The sequence below is a fragment of the Montipora foliosa genome, unplaced genomic scaffold (genome assembly GCF_036669935.1).
Source record: "Montipora foliosa isolate CH-2021 unplaced genomic scaffold, ASM3666993v2 scaffold_451, whole genome shotgun sequence".
Taxonomy (NCBI): Eukaryota; Metazoa; Cnidaria; class Anthozoa; order Scleractinia; family Acroporidae; genus Montipora; species Montipora foliosa.
Window position 1 is genome coordinate 192,501 of NW_027179758.1, and position 25,649 is coordinate 218,149.

Sequence of the window (25,649 nt, forward strand, 5' to 3'; positions counted from 1 at the left end):
ATTCACCACCTGACGAGGGAATTCCAGGTCAAATTTCACGTGAAAACCACAGGTACCCCAAGTTAACGATGTAATTTGAGCATCACGATCAGTTAAAATAATAACTGTTTGTATGGGAATTTGCAAACGTCTTTAGGAGTCGAAAATAAAACAACATTAATCGAACAAAAATGCCTTACCTTGTCTTCTCGATACCTTATCAGTGTTTTTGTGGCGTACTTTGGCCATTTCAGCGCTACTCCAGTGGTTTCTAGGTTCGCTGTTTTCTCTTATATATTTATATGCCAGTCAAATTAAAGCTTGAACATCCCCCCCCCCCCCCCCCCCCCCCTTCTTGTGTCTCTTGCCACGTAGGGCCCTGGTTCTCCTTGGTGTTGTCTATTATTAAAGCATGCTTACATACACAGCTTCAGAAGCATAATAGAAGCTACTGAAAAGTTAAAACAGTAATCTGGTAACTTTCCCGGGGCTGGGGGCATTCGATCAACTGAAATGGACCTATGATGAGGCATTTGTGCCTTTTGGCCGGGAGGGGGGGGGCATTTAAACAAAAAAATTCCAAAAATTCAAATGCCTTGGGGGTTGCCCGGGGGCAGATGTTGAAGCTTCAATTTCACTGGTACATTATCTTCAAGATTGGAAACTCCTATGAAGTAGTAGGAAACACAAACTGCTGTAAATTGTTCCCATAATCTTAATTTGACCCGAAATTCCACTTAGATCAAGGATGATAGTGATGCCACATATTTCAATCGTCATATCAGACAAACTTTCACGGAAAGTAATTGAAAATCGTTAAATGGGGCTGATTTGGCCCTTAGCAACATGCTTGATTCGGATGTTCCGTGCGGGAAACCGTTGGAAAACAGCTTACCGACCGGACCCGAGGTTCAAATTTGTTACACACAGGGTGAGCGACGAGGCTTTAGTCTCAGTGACAGGTACAACGTAAGGCCCTTCTCGGGAAAGTACTCAGCTGTCACGCAGAAACGGACGAAGCTCAGGCAAATACTGACGAATGAAAGATGCTTCGCAAACAAAACATAAACATTCAGTTTGTTTACAGTGTATCTGTCACTGACATCGTCGCCCACCCGGCGTGTAACAAATTTGAGCCTTGAGCCCGGTCGGTAAGGTGTTATCCAACGGCCCTGCACGGAACTTCGTGGCAAACCATTGTCGACTGTCCTCGCTTGCCTTGAGATCCGGAGATCCTGGGTTCGAGACCCGCTCTGACCACTCGTTGAATTTGATCCTGGTAGTTCCTGGTTCAACTTCCCAGCTGCACTTGTAAATAGCCGACTGGTTTGCCTCCGGCCAGTTGGGATTCTTAACAGTTGCTGTTGTTGTGTACTGTTGTTTTGTTGATTGTGTTTCATTGGCCCTGAAAAGCCCCTATGGGGAGCGGTCTATTAAGTATGTATGTATGTATGTATGTATGTATGTATGTATGTATGTATGTATGTATGTATGTATGTATGTATGTATGTATGTATGTATGTATGTATGTATGTATGTATGTATGTATGTATGTATGTATGGCACCAGAGTCTCGGTTCGTCCCAAGGCTCTGGGAAACTCTATGTAGGAGAACATGCGCCGTAGGGTTTTTATAGCCAAAATTTGGCTATTTAAACCTTACGGCGACTGCTCACTCCTCGTGCTAACATGAATGCAGCAATTAGAGACGCCTTTGATTGTTTTTCATGAAAAACAATGAGAAGACACTTTGTTTCAGGGTTCTCCAGAGATCTTCTCTCCCTCAGCCAAGAGAAGAGCTCTGGAGTCGAGATTGAGTTGTGTGCTTAGTTACCTGGGTCCGGTTGTTCGAAAGCCGATTAACTTTAATCCAGGATTAGTGTAAACTTTTGTTTCATGTTTTCAACTCTTGTCTACTAAAAATATGTTTTGAAACACTTACTGTTGTATGTAAACGGATTCGGTGTCAAAAAATGGAAATTTAAGGTCATTACGCAAGCTCACGCAACCAGGGCTAGGATTTCGCCCGGGTTGGCCGGCAAGATAGAAAAATCCGCCCGCTCCAGGGCCAATCAGATTGCAGGATTTGGAGAATTCCGCCCGCGCGAACATTGTCATTTGAGAAAAACAAAAAAAACGTGAGGTACTTCGGATCAAATTTTCCTTTATAAAACTATGAGAAAGGTATGCTGTAGTTACTTAACCTTTTTGAAACTTTCTGTTCACCAAAGACGGGATCCATAAGAAGCATTCTTCGGGGTATATATCTTTCCACAAAACGCTGAACTACAGCATCGTAGGTGACGGGCTTTTCGTTGTGACTGGCGTAGTGCAAACAATTCGCAGCAAACAGTTAATGTTAGGGAAATTGTCTGGATCACAGGCCTGGTGAAAAAAGAACCACATTGGCAGCGAACCAAAATATTCAAATATCGGTACTCATTTGTTTCTTAATCAGAAAACGTTTTAGCCGGGAATTGGCCTTCTTATTTAAGATGTACTTGTATTTATTTTATATTTTTACAAGTTTATGTCACTAGGTGTTTCAATTTAGGGGGTTCGATGGAACCCCCTGAACACCCCCTCCCCCTCCTCCCCAGGTCCACCCCAGGTTTTCAACAATCAGTCCGGAGTTTGTTAGGATCATAAGGTCGTTAAACTGTGGAAGTGGGATATGACGAACTTGCAGCGAAATGTCACCACATAGTGAAATCTTAGTTCGTTCTGATTCACGGTCGTTGAGCGAATGCATAAATGGGGGCCTCACTAGTCTCGTTTGCATGGACAAAATACAGAGAGTGAGGCTAGTGAGTCTAATTAGCACAGAAACAAAAGAATACATTTTTGGCCGCCATTTATGCATTCCGTTTATAAGGAGCAAGCTCCCAAGAAGGTGTTCCATGAACGGACTCCGGCCTTTCACTACCGCACCGAAAAATACTAAGACCTATTAAAATGGTCTTCGACGACATTTTTATGATGAAGTCGCGTCGCTTTGCCTAGATTTTCGAAAAGTCCTTCGTCTCATGTAGATGACGCACAGAACGAAGGACTTTTCATACTTAATTGGCGCCAATTTTAGCGACCCAAACATCAGAGTAGTCCTCGTGGACCCCAGGGGATAAGCTCAGGGGATAGAATTGTCAATCAAAATTTGTCATACGCAGTGAAGCGTGACTTTCAACATAGCTACTAAGGCCACCGGATATTCCGAATTGCCCTACTATCAGGGAAAAACAATTCAAGAATATCTGTCTTGCAGAGATATCTTTGAATCTGCTCCAACGGGAGCTGGGAAAAGTCTGGCCTTTGAACTAGCCCCCTACGCTTTTGATCGTTTACTTGGAGAGGATTGCAATGCTATCGTCTTTGTAATTGTTCCACCTATTTCACTCATGAAAGATTTGGTCTCTAGTCTCAATTGTCGTAGCATTAGAGCGTCATATGTAGGAGACAACATATTTGAACAATTTGTGACAATGCACGAACATATTATTGTACATTAAAATTTTGACTATTGATTGACATGTTAATGGTATACGGTATACAATTTAAAAAACTTGGTCTCGCTACTTTCAGGGGGTGGGGAAGTCGCTACTTTCGGGACTTACTAGCGGCCACAAAAAAATGACGTTAATTTTGGGGGGTCGATACTATCAGAACTTTACGTTATTACTGTATGTTCTTCCTGAATCAACAGCTTCAGTCGCGCTCTGTCACTCACGCAAGACATTAGGATGCTTAAGCACGCGCGTTTTTGAGACACGGACGGCAACCGGAAGTGAACTGTTTTTCCTTTTAACTTCTTTTTACACGACCACAAAGTATCTTTTCTCCATCAGAGATGATTGGTACAAAACTCTGGGAGACACCACTGTCCCGGCACGCGAAATGTTCCCTTCTGTTTGCCGTCCGTGTCTCAAAAACGCACCTGCTTAAACTCCCTATTTTCCAGGCGCCTTGTTCCTTAAAAAGAAGCATTTTTGTACCCAAAAAGTCAGGTTAAAAAACAAGGAAAACAAATTAAACAAGCTTTAAGTTTCCTTTATTGTAATTTAGACTGCATAGTTTGCTGATGCCATCACCATTCTCAAATCTGTATATCTACTGAGAATAGCAAGCTCAGATCTATTTTACAGTATACATTTTCTTAGAGTGAAATACTTGAGTGTGCAGGTTATAGCAGAGCGTACAAGGAGTGAGTAGTTCTCGCAAATTGTCTCAGGTTTCTGGTTTCCGGATTTCGGATTCCAGATTCCGGATTCCTGCTTTTACTGCTGCCCTTTACTTGTACTTCTTTTAGTCACTTTGTAGAGACTGACGCATTGCGGTCTTGCCAATAAATTAAGTTTTTGATCAGTTTATAATATTTATAGAAAACTGTTAAGAAAATGTTTAGGATATTTAGAATTTTTTCACAATTATATTTAGGGGGAAAAAGCGAGATATTTCGGAAAAATATCAGGAATTTCCGGAAACATATTTAGACGATTTTACGAGATATTTGTAGCTAGGCCTAGAGGAATGCGCGAATTGGAAAGTTTTTGTAGGCTTAAAATGTGTTTGGACATCAGGTAAGTAATGCTGCTGGCGAAAGTGGACCCTTGGAAACTTCATCGTCGAGAAAAACAATGCGTTCAGACAACATTGAAGGAGAAAACACACGCATACATTGACTTAAGCTTTACCCCTACAGGATAGTAATTTCAACATACAATATTGGTTTCTAGATGAGCCGTGTATACCTATCTAATCTTACATAATTCGCAAAATTCGTAATTTGCGCAAAAACCGTTAAAATCGCAAAAATCGCAGAACACTGAAAAGATAGAGAACACAAGTCCCCGAAAAGAGTCGCAATTTTCGCATTTGCTTGCAAACCTGGACATACGTGACTAGGCGACAAGTTGCTTTGTGTGTACTACTCGGAAAACAAGTCGCTCCGACACGACGCCTGTTCGGTGCACACGCAGTGATCTCGTATGAAGGGGAATGTGAACTAGTTCAATTTCTAATTCAATATGGCTGACCATATGACGCTCTCTCGTTGGTTCTTTTATATTTTGTCCCAACTTGTTGCCGGAAGTGTACACACGATGCGAAAACGCTGCTTTCGCTAATTTTGTTGCTGCGATAAGCCACACAAATTCAAACTGGTTTGAATTCGTGCGACTGATCGTGGCGACAAAATTCTGCCTCAGCGACAATGATTATCATGAAATTAACCGTGTCACACAAGGGGAATTGTTGCGGCGACTTGTTCCCGCGACGTGTCGCAACGACTTATCGCCTAGTGTGTCCCGGCCTTTAGGTTTGGACAAGTGCATGTCAAACTTGCTTCTTCGGTTGTTGTAGTTATACATCTCGGAGTTCAACAAAAAAACACGCTTTTTTGAGCAGTTACCCCACACAAGGCTGCAACAGTCGAAGTACGGCTGTACTGATCGATAAATAGAATTCATTGTTCTTATAAGTCTTTCGTTAGAGGTCTAATTTTACACTTACTATTTAATATATACACAAGCAGGAGTGTTTCGTCAGATATAAAAAGTCGTGAGGGCGAAGCCCGAGAGATTTTTTATATGTGAGAAAACACGTGCTGCGCATGTTTTAAGTGGCTTAAAATACTCCTCCATATTCAATAGCTGTTTTGACCAATCCAGATGGGAAAAATACTATTCCTTCGTGAACGGCGGTCTAGCCCAGTTCTCCTGGGAATCGAAAAACACCCTGAACAAAAAAGACGTTACATAAGAAGACGCGCCAGTCTAGTTCACCTGGAAATCGAATAAATGTATTTGAGCGATGTATAAAAATGTTCACTGGCCAAACTCACGTTCGCCAGTAAGCGTCAAAATGCTCCGGTTTAGCGTTTTGAGGGTTCTTGAATCGAGGACAACCTGGCTCCAAAACAACAGTAAATTTGGGCAGCCAAACACTGCGGAAGAGCAAGAGAAAAAGGACTTGGACGACTGCATCCCAAGGCTACCAGGAACGCAACCAAGTGGGTGTCTAAGGTGTTTTCCGAGTGGAAGATATCAAGGAGCAACAAGGAAAGGAGTTATGAAATACAAATGAACATGAGGCATTAAATAATGCCTCTAGTGACATTATATAATGCCTCATTTTGCATTCCATTGTTCATCTACTTACTTCGCAACCACGTTGAAATCCCTCCCCAGGCTTTCAGGTTTGTTGGGTGAATTAGTAGGTATAACAACTTACTCACGTGTCTAGAGAAATTCATCCGATTGGTGAAAACGACTATTGAATATGGATGAGTATCTTTAAAGCATACACAAGCCATTTTGGCCTTTAGGTCCGTACGATGTGCGATATATGATTATCCTATGACAGTCTAAATTCATCAGTGTGTGCGCTGAGCAACTTTATGGTAGCTTTCCTTTCTATAGGTGTATCGTATATGTTAAGGTGCGTTCGATTGACTGTATTCTGGAATAAGAATACATGGAATAGAATTAAGTAAGAAAGCCTTTGTTTTTACGGAGATTCACATCAAAATTGTCAAACAAGTGCTGAAATGCTATTGTAAACATATCTTTATTATTTTTGTTGCGTCAAAACGCCAGAAATGTTTTGTCTGGAACCAACTGTCATATAACTCGTTTTCGAGGCCTGTAGATGCCCTCTTACTTTTGATTTTTTTCTTGTGGGGCACCTGTATATGGAATGTTCTTGTCCAAATTCTTCCAGAGCATGCCAAAATGTAGATTCATAATTTATCCCCTATCTCTTTTTTGTCAGTATATGATCGACCCCCACTGGAAATCTCGTTAATGATTGTCGTTTTAGAATTACGACCTAACGTACTGTTTATTAGTTTTCGAGTTTCTCTTACGTTGTCGCTATTTTCTTGGATGTCGTAGTTGAAATGTTTCTTATAATTATGATATTAAACTGGTTTCTGGTATTTCTCAGTATAATTTAGTCAGTCTAAGTTACTCATTCTTTGTTTTGACAAGTCTACGTAGCTAGTTCTTCTTTATTCGCGACTAAATTTGATTGTTGAAGGAAAATTGTTCTTGAATTTACCAAAATGGTTGATTTCGTTTTCCCTTGTGGTCCAGATCGAAAACATGTCGTCAGTGAAACATTTCCAGTGGTCAGGTTAGCGGGGGCGTTCTTTCAAACAGATGTTTTTCAACATGAAGCATAAAAATGACTCTGAAGGCTTTTGCCATTTTAGTCTCCATTGCAATGCGTGAGTCTGCGAGCTTCTGCTCATTAGGAGTTAGTAAAAGAACACCGCAATACAATGCATCTATCGTACGTTATATTTTGACGTTTTGAAAATACATTCGTGAGAGTTGTAAGTTCATTTAGTTTGGCTTTGGCACTACAAAGTTCATTATTTCACGGCTTTGTTCATCAGCTGGTACGTGTAGCTTTCTGTTTGGAGTTGATCTTGGAGAAAGATCTGCTGGTGGCTGAGTGGATTCTCTTTAAGTTGGTTTCTGTGGAACTTAATCAGCATCGGTCTTATTTCCTTTACCTATTTATTTTTCTAAGGGGCATCCTTAAGTTTTTCTTTCATCGTTTTGCTGAGGGAGAGGGAGGTAACACAAATGTGGATGGCATGATTTTAGAGTCCACTTAAGGATGGTGCCTGCAATTGTTATTACTCATATGTTTTGCACATTTCGAAATACTCGGGTTTCCCATAGGTGGTGCTTCCCAATAGAGGGATATTTTTGCGCGGTTTAAAACTATGCGGAGAAAGCAGAACTCAGCAAGTGCTCTTGGTATGCAAAAAGAAAATTGGGGATAACCATCCATTGTTCGGAGCTTCAATTTGGAAAAGAACGCTATATACATTGCTTTGTATTTTACAGCTTTTTGCAAATATTGTTGATTAATTAACTTTGAAAAATGCGTGGCTACTCCCAATTTTCTTTTTGGATTTCAATAAAACTTGTAAAGATTTGCTATTCCCGCATATTCATAAACCGGGAAAAAATACCTTTGACGTACCTCATTACATGAAATTTCGTGATTAAAAAAGAAATCGCGAAATTTAAGTCACGCGAGAATTAAATGTCGCGAAAATAACAGGACGCGAAAATTAAGTGACACACTGTATCAATAACTAAAACAGCGACTTTATTACACACGTTTATAACAATCATTCTTAAGCTATTCTGTGGTAATGTTCTGGTCCTCTTCATCACTACTGCTTTCCGTCCCTGCTCCAGGTAGCAATTCTTTTGTACAATCCTCAAACTGTTCATTTACTGGTTCCTTGAGTATGTCTCACTCAAAAACGCGAAATTAAAGGGAGTCAAAATGCAAAATTTCCCAAAATCGCAAAATAAAGGTGTCGCGAAATATGGGAACCTCAAAATCGCGGAATTAAAGTGTCACGAAAATTTCATGTAATAACGTAGTGGGCACCGTCCTTAAAAAAGCCACGGTTTCTGATACTGGGACAGTTGACATTAAACCTTTCAAAGTAAACATTACCATTGTGAATTTGTCTTACCAAACAGAGCCGTCTGTCTTTGGCTTATATTCAGGCTACTGTCATCATCTGTATCATCGTCACCGTCCATAATTGTCAGCATAAATTGTAATTTCTTTTGCAGGTCTTTCATGGAAATACTGGGCGAAACGACATTGTCAAGCATAATCTTGAGGAGGTTATCATAGCGAGCTTCGTCCGCTTTCAGCCAACTGACTTTTTTGGTCATAAGGCATTGAGAGTTGAGCTCTATGGAGCACTTAAATCTCTAGGTAACGTATGAACTTATTTTCTATAAGTTTTGCAGATCCATCTGCATGTAATTATTTAAAAGGACAAAATTAGAAAAGAAAAAATTAACTCCATTTTTGAACTTGTTCTTTGTGCGTATATGTTCAGGAATAGTATTTGACAGCCTTCTGTTAGTACTATAAAAGTTCAACATATCCTCTACCTCTGAAATGACGATTATCTCCGATTCCAAATTTTCTCTGGAATGACTGTAATCGTCAATTTAGATTACTCTGTCCCAGGACTTGTGGTAGCAGATGAAAAGAAAAAAAAAAGTATAAGTTGCATCCCTGGACGGGATGTGAACCTGGAGCACCGACTGCGAAGGAGCTGTTTTTATCCACTTAACAACTAAAGATCAACTGGCTCACAATTGCACCAATTATTTATCAAGACTAAACTTGTAGTATATATAAAGTCATTGCTGAATAGTGGTTAAGACTAGTACTTGATTTTAAAATGGTGAGCTTTTTCTTGAGGTTTGGTAATGAACATTTTCTGCTGTTTAAACTTGTTTCTTAGCCAGTGATAATACGTGTTTACAGCGACATTCAGAAGAAAAAAAAATTGACATTTTAAAAAAGTAATGTTCTAACAATAGCGCTGCGGTAGTCTAGTGGTTGGGTGAAAGGGTTATTAATCGAACATTCCCAGCTTTGAGTCTAGCGAGGCTAGGCATTGGGGTTCTGATTTATAAAACATAGGTCTGCAATGCGTACTTGTGTGGGATTTCAGTCAAATAGACGTTGATGATTAGCATTACAGTAAATGTAACACATTTTGTCGTGTTATAGTAAATAAAGATTCCGTAGAATCCCAAGGTGCACCAACATGTTTGCACACCATTTGTCAGAGTAAACCTGTTAGGATGACCGGTGAATAATGGTAACAGTTTTTCCAAAATCAGCAAGCCAGCCCAACCAGATGGCACTTACCATTTGCAATTGTTTTCGGCTGATGAGAGACTGGAAACTGGAAAATTTAGCAAATGGTATTTAAAGGAAATTTCCTCTGTTCCGTTTGGAATGGAAAAAGAGGACTACCTCTGTATAGGTAGTCTACAATTTCTGAATGGATTTTCCGGAAAACTAGGGTGCTTACCATTTGTCCAAAAAATCCGGAAATTTCAGTTGAAAGTGAAATGGAAAGGAATTTTTTGTGGAAAATCCGTTCAGAAATTGTGAACTACCTCTAGAAGTAGTCCTCTATTTCTGTTCGGAACAGAACTGCGGAAATTGCCTTACCATTTGCTAAACTTTCCAGTTTCCAGTCTCTCATCAGCCGACAACAATAACGGGAAAGCGAATTGCAAATGGTAAGCACCATCTCATTCGGTTGGTTTGCTCATTTTGGAAAAACCCTTTCATCGGTCATCCCAACCGGTTTATTCTGACACATGGTAAGCACTCTCACTGTTCTATTTGACTCTCAACCGAAATTTCCAGATTTTTTTGCTAAATGGTATTAAAAAGCACTGTAGCTCTCTTATCGTGCGGTTACACGGGGGTCTTTTTGTCATGGTATGTGACCCTTTTACGATGGGAAACTGCATTTAGTGAGTATTACCAAATTCCCCAAGGTAAATTTCTCGTGGTAAATATTTATGGAGTATTCAAGAAGATCACACAAAGCACCCATGAGATTAAATGTGGTGTTTTGATGTCCAAGGTTTAAGAGCCAATCACAATTCTCCATTGAAATGGTTTTCCTTCGTGATAATATTTTTTTAACGTTAGCAAAATCAAAAATCCAGTGTAGCCGTTGGTTGACACAGGATACCAAAACTTAAATGTGATGGAGTTTGGGATAATGTACCATGATGGTAAATGCCATTTACTGTGGTTTGTGTCTTCCCAGTCAGCAGACAAAGCTGGACATGGCTCCAAGTTATCACTGGGGAAGGAGACGGCGGTGATTGACAGTGTTAACAGTCACTAAAGTAAACATTTTGCAGATTAAGGCTTGTGACGCATGACAATTGGGTGCAATTGAGCATGTGAGTTTCTCAGCCACCAAATCTTTTGCAATTAACTGCCAAAATGTGTTAGAGTCAACGTGCTTCAGGTATGAACAGACGACTTCAAAGACTCATGAAATATTTGCGTTCTACAAAGAGGTAAATGCTGTCTACTCTTATTTGTAAGTGGAAATATTGGAATCAGTCGCTAGTAGCAGAGGAGAATTTGTTTACAATAAAGCTGGATAAATCAACAGGCAAGTGCAATTGTCAGCTAAGAGTTCATGCTTCCAGCTTTAATACAACACTGTACGTAAACTATACTTTTACAAATAAGCTTTTCTGTTTTAACATTACCAGTATTAAAGTGTGAAAATGTTTGACAGGAAGTTTGAAGGCATTAGTTTTTGTGTGGGATTTCCCCACACTTTGTCAGCACCGGCGATATGCCTGGCTTTATTTGTTTTCGAGAGCTAAGTGTTTGTCACATGGTCACAAGTCACAATCATTATTGCACTTGCCCGCTGATTTATCCGGAATTATCGTAAACAAATTCTCCTCTGCTACTAGCGACTGATTCCAATATTTCCGCTGATGAATAAGTAGACGGCATTTACCTCTTTGCTGAAGTAGTGTGTTCATGCCTGAAGCGTGTTGACAGACTAACACATTTTGGCAGTTACAGGTGTAATTGCAAAAGATTTGGTGGCTGAGAAACTCATATGCTCAAATGCACCCAATTGTAATGCGTTAGATTCCCTAACCTGCAAAATGTTTACTTCAGTGACTCTTAACTCTGTCAATCACCGCCCCCTCCTTCCCATGTGATAACCTGGGGCCATGTCCAGCTTTGTCTGCTGACTGGGAAATACACAAACCGCAGTAAATGGCCTCTCCATCAAACGGAACAGTGGAAATTTCCTTACCATTTGCTAAATTTTCCAGTTTCCAGTCCCTCATTAGCCGAAAGCAATTGCAAATGTTATTAAGCGCTATCTCGTTGGGCTGGTTTGCTGAGTTGGGAAAAACTGTTACCATTATTCACCGGTCGTCCCAACCGGTTTATTCGGACAAGTGGTAAGCACCCCTAATCTCCTCGAAACTAGAAGTCCAAACATGTTTCTCCCCTAACCATTTTCTCGTCTGCAGCTTGGAGATTCTACGGAATCTTTATTAGACATTTACCACAACATGTAGAAGATGACATTAATGTATTACGAAATATTTACTGTAATGCTAATCATCAACGTTTATTTGACTGAAATCCCACACAAGTACGCATTGGTAGCGGCACCGTCACTCAACGTGTCAACAAAGCGTAGCTAAAAGTGAGGTTACCTCAAATTGCTAATTGTAAATCTACAGGATAATACTGGACTTCGTAATTATATTATATCTGTCTGTGAAACTTCGGCTGTTAGTAGCAATAAACAGGAGTTGAAAGTAATGAAATAATTTCAGGTATAAATTTCTTCCGACAGTTGCAGACTGCGTCACGCATGCTTTCAATGTGCAATTGCAGACAGTTCTGTCTGAGAAGTGGAATTTTGTACGATTGTTCCTTATTCATCCAAGCATTTCTTGCATATGCAAACAGAAAGGGAGTTTTCACGCACTAAAATACATTGTAAACACCCAGCAGTCCGTGGTTTAACTTAATCTCCTCCCTCCGAATCTCCAAAACTAAGAACTATGACAAATCAAGAAATATCTAGACGTAAATTGTCAGTTTTGCTCTCTGAAAGCTCACAAGAAAGCTAAGTTGAAGGGTTGTACATGGTCCTGGAGGGTTTTCTTGATTTTTCCCCGCGTGTAAGAGCCGCGAAGTGGCGAATGCGAGTCGCGAAGCGGCGAGAAAGAAAAACGCTTCGCAGCTCTCTCACGCGGGAAAAAATCAAGAAAAACCTCTGGGACCAAGGTATTGTACATGTAAAACTCACTATAAAGTAACATATTTTCAATCTTAACTCGTTTTGTGTCAGAGTGAAAAACTCAAATTTATTTCAAAGTGTTTACAAGTACCTCAACTTTTCTTCGTTTATACGACTTCTTCTTACCTCCTAACTTTAAGATTGAATGGAGAAAACAAGTAAAAATTCACCAAATGGCAACAGCCGAGAAAAGTAATGGCCACCACACACAAACACTCATTCCCAGGGTCCTCGTTCTTCCTAACAGATACCATGCATGTGACAAACACTTCTCCTGACAAATTTTTTTTTATTAATTTCCCATAATCCCTAGCAAGAGCTAAGCGTTCTAAACTGACGATAATAGGGACCTTAAGCACGCGCGTTTTTGAGACGCGGATGGCAACCTGAAGTGGACTGTTTCCCCTCTTAACGTGTCTTCACACAAACACATGAGTATCGCTTTTCCATTAAAGATGATAAAAATAAAAATAATGGAGACACCACTTTCCTGGCACTCGAAATGTTCTCTTCCGGTTGCCGTCCGCGTCTCAAAAATGCGCGTGCTTAAGCTCCCTAATAGTCAATTTAGAGAAACTTAGGAATTGCCGATAATCGTCATTTCAGAAGTAGAGTATGGGTTGAAATTAGTTACGTATAAAGAACGATTTTCTAGCACATTTGAATTTAATAAGTAGTGGTGTTTCTGGACTTGTGGGGTATTCTGTATTCAGCAATTCCTTTTTTTCCATACCATGCCAGTTCCTGTTGAAGCTCCTGTTCTCGTAAAGTTGACTGCACAATCATCGACTAGTGTCAATGCCTCTTGGAAACTTCCAAAACGGTACTACCACGAAAGAAACTTGATATCCTTTAAACTTCTTTACCAAAAGCAAGACTCCAACGTATCAGAAATACAAACTATCAAAGAGGTGGCTTGGGTTTCAATTATCAATGGTTCGTTGGTTTTCTTCTGGCAAGTTACAGGGCTTGAGAAATTCACAAAATATGAATTTAAAGTGTATGTCTTCAGTTCTGTGGAGTGTGGGCCAAAGAGTTCCTCAAAGATTGCAAGGACATTGGAAGATGGTAAGGGACTGTAGCTTTTTATCAGGCTTAGTATACCTAGTCAATTCAATCAATCAATCAATCAATCAATCAATCAGTCATTTATTTTAACACGTTACGTCAAAGAGCTATAAAACTCGAACGTGTATAAATAAAATCTATAATAATTACAGGCATATAATATAATTCTTGGTATGCACCCACGTGACACGGCGGCCATGTTGGTTGGTAACACAATACAATTTCTTTTTGCAGAATTTGCAGAATAATAAAGTTTAGTTCCCAGCGGAGAGACAGGTTATTGTTCTTACCAACCAACATGGCCGCTGTGACGTCAGATACAAACCAAGAATTCAATTTTACAAAACAACAAAAAGCCACATACTAAAAAACGTGACTTGGAAAACTCTAAAACGCGTTCTAAAAGCAGTTAAAAGCTACAATTGTACACTATAAGAAACGTTCTAAAAAAACTGCAATCGTGAAATTTACTTCTGAAGTCACTAGCATCACTTGAAAGACGCACATGAGAAGGCAAACTTTTCCATAACTTAGTTAATGAATAAGTGACAGAATTCTTCTTAAATTTACAATTAAATTTAGGTAATTCCAAATTCAAGCCCTCGCCTCTTAGCCTATACCGTGTATGCCTGTATTTAAAAAGGCTAGCAATATATGTAGGACCCGTACCATTTAGACATTTAAAAAGAAGTATTAACGCCTGATGTAAGCGCCTACAATATAAAGATGTCATGCTAGCCGCAGTGAGCAGTTCGTCGTATGACATTGACTTGTTGCGCCCGATTAATGTTCTCAAAATATAACAGTTGCCATATTCGAGACGGTTGCGTTGACCCGTACCTATTCCTACAAACAAAGGACCATAGTATTCGAGATGAGGTAATATAAATGATTTATAAAGTTTATCATTGCATCATGAGAAAGAAAACGCCTTATTCTTCTCAGTGCAGAAGCCTTGGCATAGGCTTTCTTTATTTGATCTGATATGTGTTCTTTATAGGATAGGTCCTTGTCTAGAGCTACTCCAAGAATCAGTTAATAGATCAGAGAAATTTTATTTGAGCATTATTAAGAAATAAAGAATAATGATAGGCACAGGGTCCGACAGATAATGCTTAAGTCTTAGCACAGTTCACTGTTAAATAGTTGGACTCAAACCACGACGAAAGAGCCTGGAGATCCTTGTTGAAGGAAAATTCTAGAATGGTGGGAGATACATCTGACAGGTAGGCAGTCGTGTCGTCAGCGTACAGCCGCAATGAGACATTAGGAACACAAAAGTTCAAATCATTAATGAATGAATACATGTATGTTGAACAACAACGAACCCAGTAGTGAACCTTGAGGAACGCCAGATTTAACTGTTTTGAAGTCAGAGCATACATGTACGCCATCTAATCTGATACATTGTTGACGACCTAGCAGGTAGGTGGACATCAGTTCCAAGGCTCATGTAGAAAAGCCATAGGCCTTCAACTTCGCGAGGAAGGCTATGGTCTATGGCGTCAAACGCTTTGCTCAAGTCCACAGCAACCGCCGCTACAGCTTCTTTGTCATCAATACTGCTCCTCCAATCTTCCGTCATTTTTAGCAATGCAGTGCAGCAAGAGTGAGTTTTCATAAATCCAGATAAGTTTGAAGACAAAACGTCATGAAATGCAATTGGGGGCGATGTGGTGAATTACAGCTGAATGAAATCGCAATTTCCAGTGCCCATATAGACAGACAATAATTATTCCGCATGGTGTGGGAGAAGATAGAATAAATTTAGATATTTGCAAATTTAGAATATGAAAATAATGGTGTTTTTATTTATTGATTGAGATATTCATTTATTTACGTATTTTCTTGTTCCTGATTAGCCATTTTTGTTCAAATTAATTTCCTTTATTGGAAAGAAAGGAAGAAAGTTGCTTTTCAATTAAGAATGGTTGAATCACATTTCTTCTATTTCATTCCATGGGCAAAGTTCATTCTGATTTCTTGTCTTTGCTGCATTTGAAATCTTTCAGTCCCATGAAAAGCTCCTAGCAATTTTACAGTAACTGCTAACACATTTACGGCTATCATAGCGTCCTGGCAGCTTCCTTCCTCTGACTCCAGACATGGAATCATTATAGGATTTAAGATATTCTTCAGGAAACAAGGCTCCAATATTTACAGAGTAGAAAAAATTTCTATTTCCAACATCACGATGTACACAAAAAATGTCACCGGATTGGCTAAATTTACACGCGTTGGCCTTTACCTCCGCTGGTGATGGAATGAACAGTTCTGTTCTGTTCGATTCCAAACACGAGAAAACTGATGAAAGCCCGAGGCCGTTAGGCTGAGGACTTTTTTTGTTTTCGAGTGTTTGGAAACCCCGGTAAAACACGAAGCATGAGTTTTTGCAATGGCTTCTCAATCGGTGCCTAATTGCAAACAAAAGAAAGCGCACAGTTGGTGATGATAATGTCAGTGTTTTTTCCCAACTGAAGCTTGTTTATTTCAAGAAGCCACAATCTGCATTTAGTGGCGTCCAGCTAGTTCCTAAACATGGATGGGTTAGGTGAGGATGAATTTTGCCGGTTTCGACCGCCCAAAAGTGTGCAAGAAGAAGATTCTTTGCTTGTACAGTCCAAGCGTAAAAGTACATGGTACAAAGACAAGTGGGCCGTTGTTTGGATATCCAAACACGCTGTTTTTTTACCGCGGTATCAAGGTGCATCCATGTGACCTAAATGCGCGGGTCACGCAATTGGTTTATCACTTGATAAATTATTAATGAGTTTACGAAGTTATGTGTCAAACGCTCAGTCAAGCGTAACAAAGGAAACTAGGTACATGTACCATTAAAGGAAATTCAAGCCAGATGAAAAACAGCTTAAACATGAACTTTGCCACACTTTGGCTTCCTTTGTATCTCATTTTTTTGCAATTTCATTGGTTACTTTAAACAAGCCTTTAAATCTGATTGGTTGTTTTGTTTTAGTGTTCCTTTCTCAATGGCTAGGGAAATTAAGGTGCGATTTAGAGCAAACAAAGTGTCATTTGTAAATAAATCACACTGCTGAGGGCAAAGATCACTACAAACTGTGTTGCTGTTTCTTTCATATCATTTATGTGTCATTGAAATCTGAACTGTAGAGTCTCCATGTTTACCAGGGGCATAAAAGGCCAATAATATCCAGAGACTAGGGAAAATATTTCATAAAAGAAACGTTGCATTAGATTTCAAAGGCATAAAGTTTATCGTTGCACTGATGCATAATCGGTGATAATGTCTCATGTTGCAAATTTTAATCGTTATTGCATGTGAAGTCATCTGCAGATATACCTGTTCATGAGAGTTAAGCGTAATAATAATATTGTTCGTTAGTTTTAAACACACAGATAGTTAAATGCATGTGCTAAAAATTTCATGAAAACTATTGCATTGAAAATTTGATTCTATTTTATAGCAGTTATGACTTATGTAACCATGCAGCCGCCATTGTTAGATGACAGTGGAGCAGGTATTCTTGGTTTTTCCATTGGCGGTGTATCTTTGCTTGGCTTTCTCCTTCTTATTGGTTTTTCTTGCCATAAAAGGGGAAGGAAGAAGCATCCTGCAAAGTGGTAAGCTTTTTTTTCTTTTAACTGGTACAGTAGTTTTTAATGACTCATAAAATTGAGGTAGATAACACAATGCTACTTTTTTCAAACTACGATAAAATAATAATAATAATAATAAAAAAACCTTTTATGTATTGCAAAAACTGAAACCTGCCTGCAATGAAATTGACAAAGGACATTGTAGATTTTAATATGATCAGAAAGAAGTAAAGTCGTGCTAAGGCCAAAGATATGCAATTCTCGACACAAGAACTTTTGCCTACGCAAAGATAATACATTGTTGGGGAAAAAAGGTATCAGTACAGTGATCACGCAAATCAGAAAACCCATGTACATTTGTATTCCCAAAAATGAATTAAATTTTATGGCTGGATTCTTTTGCAAATTTACGATAAAGGGAACAAAAGGACAATTTCACGTCTAATGAATAAAATTCAGTAGAGCTGTGAATTCACAGTTTGTTTTTATTGCTATGCAAAAACCTACGGTGACTTTCAAAATCTCTGGCTTTTCTATCTTTAGGCAAATAGTCTTGTGAAAATTTAGACAAATGTCGTAAATTGCGTACACGAAGTAGTGACCGGAAGGTCGTAGGTTCGACTCCTGAAAAGCTTTTCCGAGTATCCCAGAAACACCATTAAAATCATGGACCATGCCCTGGCTCCAACGAATCTCCTATAGCTCAGTGCTTGAGTATCCGAACTAGTCATTGGAAGGCTGTCGTAGGTTCAATAGCTGCAAAGGAGCTTCGGATTCTTTCCGAGTATCACCGAGTTACCATCGGAAATATCCTCTCTTCATTTCATTCACCGGGATTAACATTTGTCATCCACTTCATTTTAATATAATTATAGCGAGAATGCATGCTGCAGACAATTTCAGTCCTTGCAGTTTAGAGGCACAGTTGTCATTGGAATCTACGATCATGGACAAATTCGGCCTTTGGTACACTCATTCCTGTGCACATTTTTGGGACTTCACTGAGGCGCTTTTCCCCCTCCCCACCCAATCAATGCTGGGCATAAACTGGTCCACTCACAGTCCTGCACACTGTTTTCAGTTCAATTCCCTCAAGTAACATTGAATGGGGGAAAGGGGGTTGCTAAAGAGTCCATAATATGCGATAAGTGAGTTAAAAGATAAAATGTCCATGATTGTAGTTTAATGGCCTAGCTTCCACTAGTTTCCTATAGCTCAGGGGCAGCTAGAGCATCCAAACTAGTAATCGGAATGTCGTACAGTGTAGGTTCGACTCCTGCAGATGGCCACTCTGATTTTTTCAGAGTACCCCTGAGTCAACATCGAAAAATAAATCTCTTCATTTCATTAACCCGGAGGTTAACATGAAACATCTCGTTCTGTACAATTGCGAATATACTCCATTTGGACACCTCAGTCCTAGCAGTAAAGAGACTGAGGTAATTGTCACATGAGCATAACTGGGCTAATATCTCAGACATTTTTTTGCCCTAAAATGCTCATTTTTGGCGAGTAGGCCTTTTGGATGTTGTCGTTTCATAATAGAGTGTTTTCACGTGACGTCACGGCGGCCACATTGGTGTCCCTAAACAAAGGAACGGCAGCCATGTTGGTGTCCCCAACTAATTCTCCGAGAATTGAGCTCTGTTATCATGCAAACGTTTTCGTTTGTTTCGGTAGAAAAACAAGGTTACTGTTCACGTGTGGGTGAAAACACTCTATACCCCGAAAAATCCCATAATTTCACAAATTTAGTTTTTTATGACATCACACTTCAGAACTCTGTGAGGTAAACGGAAGGTCCAAGGGTGGGTCTAAGCTGCAGGGTATCATTAGGAAAGATGTAGGGTTGTTCAAATAATGATCTGTGCCCCAAATCTCATTGAAGCCTCAATCGATTGGTCTCGCGTAGTCTCAGAGTTGCATAAACAAAACAAAAAGATAGCAAGAAAGTCTGTTGTGAAAGCTCTATTTTGTTTATGATCCAAAGGTAAAGCACTCGTAGCCAACTATTAGAGATAAGCCCCATTCCTACTGCGACCTAAAATAAAATTTGTTGTGACGTTGCGTGAATGCCATAACTTACTGAAACCTTTTCCACATCTGGATAGCTGTAATTGATGTTGTTACTTTGTGTTGTTGTTTTTTTTAGGACAGCAAAAGATATTAAACCACTGAGTTCCTGCGAAATTCCTCCGCAGAGAATAGAAAAATTGGAAGAGGTGGGTCAAGGAGCATTTGGGAAGGTGCACAAAGCCAAATTCATTGACGGGTTGGAGTTCTTTAACAAGAATACCAAAGACTGGTGTGAGAAAAATTTCAAGTACAAGATCGTTGCTGTTAAAGAATTGTATGGTGGGTATGAAAGTGTCTATTCCTTGTATGGATCACACACCGAAGTAATTACCTTGCATTTGTATCCCGGGAGTCAATTAAGGTAAATAAGTACGCAATGCAAGCATCAACTATTTAGCTTCGACTTCAACTGCATTGTAAAAATTTGAATGCTTGTTCTAGAGAACTTCAATTCATGTATCACTCTTTGGTTGGGGTTTTGGATGACGTCATGGTAAGAGGGTGACCTTGTGACTCGTACACCAACTAATGTGAATCTCATTACAATTATAGCTTTACGTCGATAAGCGTGATTGCACTCATGCCTGACACTGCATGCAACACCAAACGACTCTCAAGGGTAAACCGGTTTAGGGCGATTAAAGGACTAATTTACGGGCTTGACTTCGAAATAAAGTGTTCTTGATGTAGGAATAAGGGACACGTGATTTATTCCCTTGACTCAATAAGCTGTAAACTGAAATTTTATTTAACAATTTTTCCGCGAGCGCACATCAGATATGAGATTGTAAACAGCCAACGAGGCGAGTAGTGTTAAGTTGGCGATAACCAGTCTCATATCCAACAAGTGTGAATGAAATAATTGTTTTATAAATTTTTCATTACTTTCTGAAAGCTTGGACATTTGGAAATTAAGGCCAATTAGTTTCCAGCTTGGCAACACTTGACACAATCATTTTCCATATTAGGGCATACAGTATATGAGCTGATCAATGAGATTGAGTGAACCAATCAGAAAGCTAAAAACGCAATATCCGAGGTAGAAAATTTAATAATGAAATATAACCAGGTATAAGCCACTGAAGTACTCCGGAAAAATTCTGTCTGAGTATAAATTATAGCTCCACGTGGTGATAACATATTGCTGAAAAAAACTAATGATACCTCGATTGCTCGCGAATTTAAAACGATATCAGACCAACTGTAATTAAAGACCACGAGGACAAGAAACTTAGTTTAAAGGATTAGACTTGACAACTTATAAAGTTTGTAAAATAAACTTAATTACTGAAAAACGTTTTACAAAACCCATGCAACAATGATTAAGGAAATGCCAAAGATTTAAACTAATTACTCGCTTATCAGACCTTCGCAAGCTTCTAAGTGACAGTTACTGCTTGAATCGTAGCTTCTGATTTGTATCTCACGGAAGCACGGTAGCTACTGGCAATTAAAGACTCTACATGAAGGTTTTTCTAGACTCCATTGTGCCCTGTATTAGAAAAAACGGAAATGCTTGGTTGTGTTTTACTGCGTAAACTGCGGTCAGATTACGATAAAATAATTAACCGTTCATCACACTGAAACCCTAAAGACCAGGACACTCTAGGGACAAGTCGCAGAGACAGGTCTCTGCGATAAGTTACTCCATGTGTACTACTTGCAAAACAAGTCGCTGCGACACTACGCCTGTTCGGTGCACACGCAGTGATCTCGTATGAAGGGGAATGTGAATTAGTTATCTAATTCAATATGGCTGACCATATGACGCTCTCTCATTAGTTCATTTATATTCATTATTTTTTGCCGGAAGTATACACACGGTGCGACAACGCTGCTGATTGTGTCGCTACAATTAGTCGCAAGAATTCAAACTCGTTTGAATTCGTGCGACTAATCGCGGCGACAAAATTCTGCCTCAGCGACAGTGATTTTTATAAAATTAACCGTGTCACACAAGGCGAATTGTAGCGCCGACTTGTCCCCGCGACGTTTTGCAGCGACTTATCGCCTAGTTTGTCCCGGCCTCAAGCAACCTACTTTGAAAGTGATTTGTTCAACATTATTTCATGACTTTTTTTGTCAAGAAAACGCCACTGAAGAGCAGAAATACGAATTTTTGGATGAGATTGAGACCATGAAGGTAGTGGGGAAGAATCCAAACGTTCTGAATTTCGTGGGCTGTTGGACCACAGCTACTCCACTTCGTCTGATTGTCGAGTACATTCCTCATGGCGACTTACTTCAGTGGTTGAGAGCGAAGAGAAGCAAGGTAATATGCTTTCCTCCCTAATAACAGGAAGTAGATCTTTTTCTAGTACACTTACCTAAGGTGCACTTGTAAGTTATAACAGGACAGTATTTCCTTCATCTTACCTCGCCACACCCAATTTTTTTATCAGTCTTTAACGTGGTGTCCCGTAATTGCTAAAACGTTTCTCATTTTTTGTTTGAAAAAAAAAAACAACAACAACAAACCAGTATCGTAGACTCAAGCAAACATACAATTAAAAGATGACAAGCCAAAACTCATTCCACCTGCGTTTTAGTTCGGACTGTTCCACCATCGTTTTTTGGAGATGTGAAGTTATCTCGCTTCTAACAACTTGGCCCTGATTTCGTCCACGCAGATAAAAACATCTACCGTTGGAGCTACCGTCGTTGACGAAGATGAAGAGATGTACAACGGAGCAAGGGAACAGAACTCAACTACGAACCAGGTACATCCTTTCACTATTGGTCTTATCCGGTGTGAAAGATTCATCTTTATTATAGCGGAGCTCCGCGCGTCAAAGGCGCGTACGTATAACATCATGGTTTAAGAAGATATTGTACTCCACGACCGTACGTGCGTCCACCCGTCCATGTATGCCAATGTGACCAGCATTACGTGACCATATCGTGGGCTCAAGTTTTGAGCTCATCGAGGTCAGCTGGGTTTTTTTTTTAAAGTTGACTGCTGACTAGGTGCTGGGTTTCGATTGGATTGCAGTCTCAAGCCAAGTTAACTTCTTGTAAGAATAAAGAACCCCGGAGCTCTGCTTTTAGGCTTGGCTAAAGCTATATACTAGTTTTACTGCTGTCTGTTGGCATGTTCCGTACGGAGTCATACTACCGAACATCAACAGAGACACATGCACATGCAAAAAGCCTACAGCTCAAGCTTACGATAACAGGCGACATTTAGTAAAATTTTTGGATGTAGTGACCAATTATAATCATTGTTGAAAAACTAGCAACGGTATATTTGAGCTTTTATGTCAACAGCATGTTGACGAATGTGAAGTTTTGAGAATCTCTAGGAAACGTTCTAGCGCATTAACAACCGTTGCGGTTAGGGTTAGCTGAATATAATATAATATAATATAATATAATATATTATAATATAATATAATATAATATACTGGCCAATATTTATGTACTTTTCAACTAAACTGGCAGCAATGGCCCCTTCTTAGTTTTGCCGGGAGCCCATCTGGAGTGTGCAACTTCCATACAGCGTCTGTGAAACGGCGTTTTCACAAGTAGGTTTATTTTAAGACTAGCCCTTCCCGAGAATTAGGTCAAAAAACAAAGGCAGTTCCGGTTCGGTGACCCTATGACGTCAGCTTAATTTCTTGTAATTGGTCATCGGGCTCCTCTGGGAGTCTAATTAGCGGGAAATTCAATCTAAAAGTAACCTTACTTGTAAAAACACCGTTCACCGTTGCACGAACACAGTAGAGTTGTAGGCTCCAGATGCTTCTGTTACTATTGAATTGGAAACACCCTTTGTAACGTTTTCATCATCCGCATCAAACCAGGAAGATGCCTCCACTAATAATACAGCTGATGAATGTGACGAGGATTGTGACTCGTTTGCTCCACTTGATCCAGTAAAGCTTGCCTGGCAGCTAGCACGTGGCATGGTAAGTGGTAAATAGCCAGATTTTTTTTTTTTTTTTTTTTTTTTTGTACTTGTCTTAGTCTTTTCCTGCGTTTAATTTCTTATTCATTCCGTCTTTCTCAGTAAGTTCGGAGTTTTTGCGTGCGTTACTGTCGATCTTTGGTGTCGGATGCTGATGACATGATCAGTAGTTACATAACCAAACCAGGGCAAGCCCAAAGTCCTGTTTCAACTGCTTTCATCTCAACAACATCAGATCTGCTTGAAAGATCAATGCTTGGCTCACTCTTCTTTGAGCTCTTTTGTAATTACTTTTTTCATACAACAGAGGTTTGGGATGGTCATATGTGGATGATATGCTATTTTATCTACTCCTCATCATGTTTTTTAGCGTTTTTTTGAATGATATTTTAACGTTTTTTTAAAATGTATGTCACGCCCTTTCTCGGCAACACCCAATTAAAACTCTTTGGTACGTGCTGGCACCAGGATTAGCACATGTGCCTCAAGGAAATAAGTTGAGTGGTACTTCTATTGGATTAGCATTAAATAGGCGGTTACATCTCTGCTGGTCTTAGTCTCCTATCACAGGGACTCTTTTAGAGTCAGTCGTTTCTCCCACCAGTAAGAGTCTGCTTCACGGGAGCCCATATTCGTTTCCCTCTTTCAACCAATCAGAGATCGTGTTCAATATGGTAAGAAAAGTTAACCTTCACCTTGAATTCCGTGTAATTTTCAAGCTTCAAATTTCCGTTGCAAAGTGCAGTGGACGTTATTACAGCTTTTTTATTTGGTCACACTCTTAAAAATAAAAAGCAATTCATTGGTTAACGTCTCACAGCGGGAAAGGAATGTGGCGTTCTTGTGTGCGGGAGGAACAATTAACCTTAAAAAGATTCTGCGATAGGAGGCTACACGCTTCCAGGAAAGATATTTCTGTGAGAATCCAGTGCCTTGGGCCCTCAAAACTGACTTTTACATCACAAATCCCTTGCAATACCCATAATCATTTTTCTTTTACAGACCTATCTTTCCCAGAAGGGTCTGGTGCACAGGGACCTAGCAGCGAGGAACATTCTGGTGGGACACGGCAAGAAAGTCAAAATTGGTGACTTCGGATTGATGCGGCACTTGTACCATGAGGTCTACAAAGTAGACCTTGGGAAGAAACTGCCATTGAAGTGGATGGCTCCAGAGTCACTTTTTGAAGAGATCTTTACCACCAAGAGCGATGTGTAAGTATCAAGTCTGGCGTTTTTAGAGTCAGTGAATGCAACATGCCAGATGCCAGTGCATTCCTAATTCAATGTATTGCATAGGTGTTAACTTGTTTTGTTTTACTTGCAGTTGGTCCTACGGAGTGGTCCTGTGGGAAATTGCAACTCTTGGTCAGTGATAATTTATGACATTTTAATTAACATATTGTACCACATATGGAGCTGTTAGCTGGAAACTAAAGTGAAAAGCAAAAGTGTTTGTGATCCGGACCTTTAGAGTTAGGGGTGGCGAATGGTTCATCCAAAATTCTGGGTCTCGCAAAATTTTAGTCGAATTTCACGGGTCTCGCAGTCTCGTTTTTTGAGCCGTTATGTGCGTCTCGCAGTCTCGTTTTTTATATGGAGGTGTCAAACAGTTTGAAGTCTCGGTCTTGCAATCTAAAAAAGTCAAAATGTCTCGGGCTGGCAAAGAAAAACGCTGGTCTCGCCGTCTCGCAAAGTCTCGCATTTACTATTCGCCACCCCTAGAGTTGTTCCAAATTGTATTTATCTGTTATAACGATCAGTGTCAGTTAAAAGGACTCGTTTAGAGACCTCAAGAAAAGGCGACGAGGACGGCTGCGAGAACTTTATCTAAAACTATTATCCCCGTTATTGCAATAATTTCGCGATGATTTCAAGTAGTTCGGAAATGAAAGTGTGTATCCACATTCCAGAAACAAAATTGGTACGAACGGTGTGGGTTTTTGAATAGAAAATGTAAAATTCTTCGTCCAATGCTCGCTTCCTTCACATAACTTCAAATTTGATTATTTCACTTCATTGTCAGGACGAGAACTTCAAAGAAGTGTATCAAAATGTTAAACGCACGTGCGGGGCATGCAGAAGTATGTGTTTTTGCTAAGTAAACCAATTGGTATGTGGCGCCGGTTCTCGTAGCCGTCGTTGTCATGACGGACTCACTGAATGACTGAACAAAGGAACAAAGGAAGGATGCCCATCCGCCTGACTGACTAACCAACTTACGTTGGCCTACCGACACCAGGGTTTTGACAGGACAGTTTTGTAAAATAGCGGACATATTTCTGAAAGCACCAGGCGTGACATTTTTTGACGCCGCAAGGCGTCTTGCGAGCGCTAAAGACGCTAGGTACCTGGGGGGTTCTGGGAACATGCCCCCCAGGAATTT

General features: G+C 39.8%; 1 protein-coding gene across 1 annotated transcript in view; it reads left to right on the plus strand.

The window, feature by feature from the left end:
• Positions 1-25,649, plus strand: part of LOC137989308 (uncharacterized) — a 92,923-nt gene that overhangs the window by 63,786 nt on the left and 3,488 nt on the right. Inside the window, exons 6-14 of the mRNA XM_068835134.1 lie at positions 8,583-8,730; positions 13,379-13,705; positions 17,149-17,305; positions 19,434-19,636; positions 21,445-21,629; positions 21,988-22,077; positions 23,161-23,265; positions 24,267-24,478; positions 24,591-24,631. Of these exons, the coding sequence (XP_068691235.1) occupies positions 8,583-8,730; positions 13,379-13,705; positions 17,149-17,305; positions 19,434-19,636; positions 21,445-21,629; positions 21,988-22,077; positions 23,161-23,265; positions 24,267-24,478; positions 24,591-24,631 (1,468 nt within the window). The remainder of the gene's footprint in view (positions 1-8,582; positions 8,731-13,378; positions 13,706-17,148; positions 17,306-19,433; positions 19,637-21,444; positions 21,630-21,987; positions 22,078-23,160; positions 23,266-24,266; positions 24,479-24,590; positions 24,632-25,649) is intronic.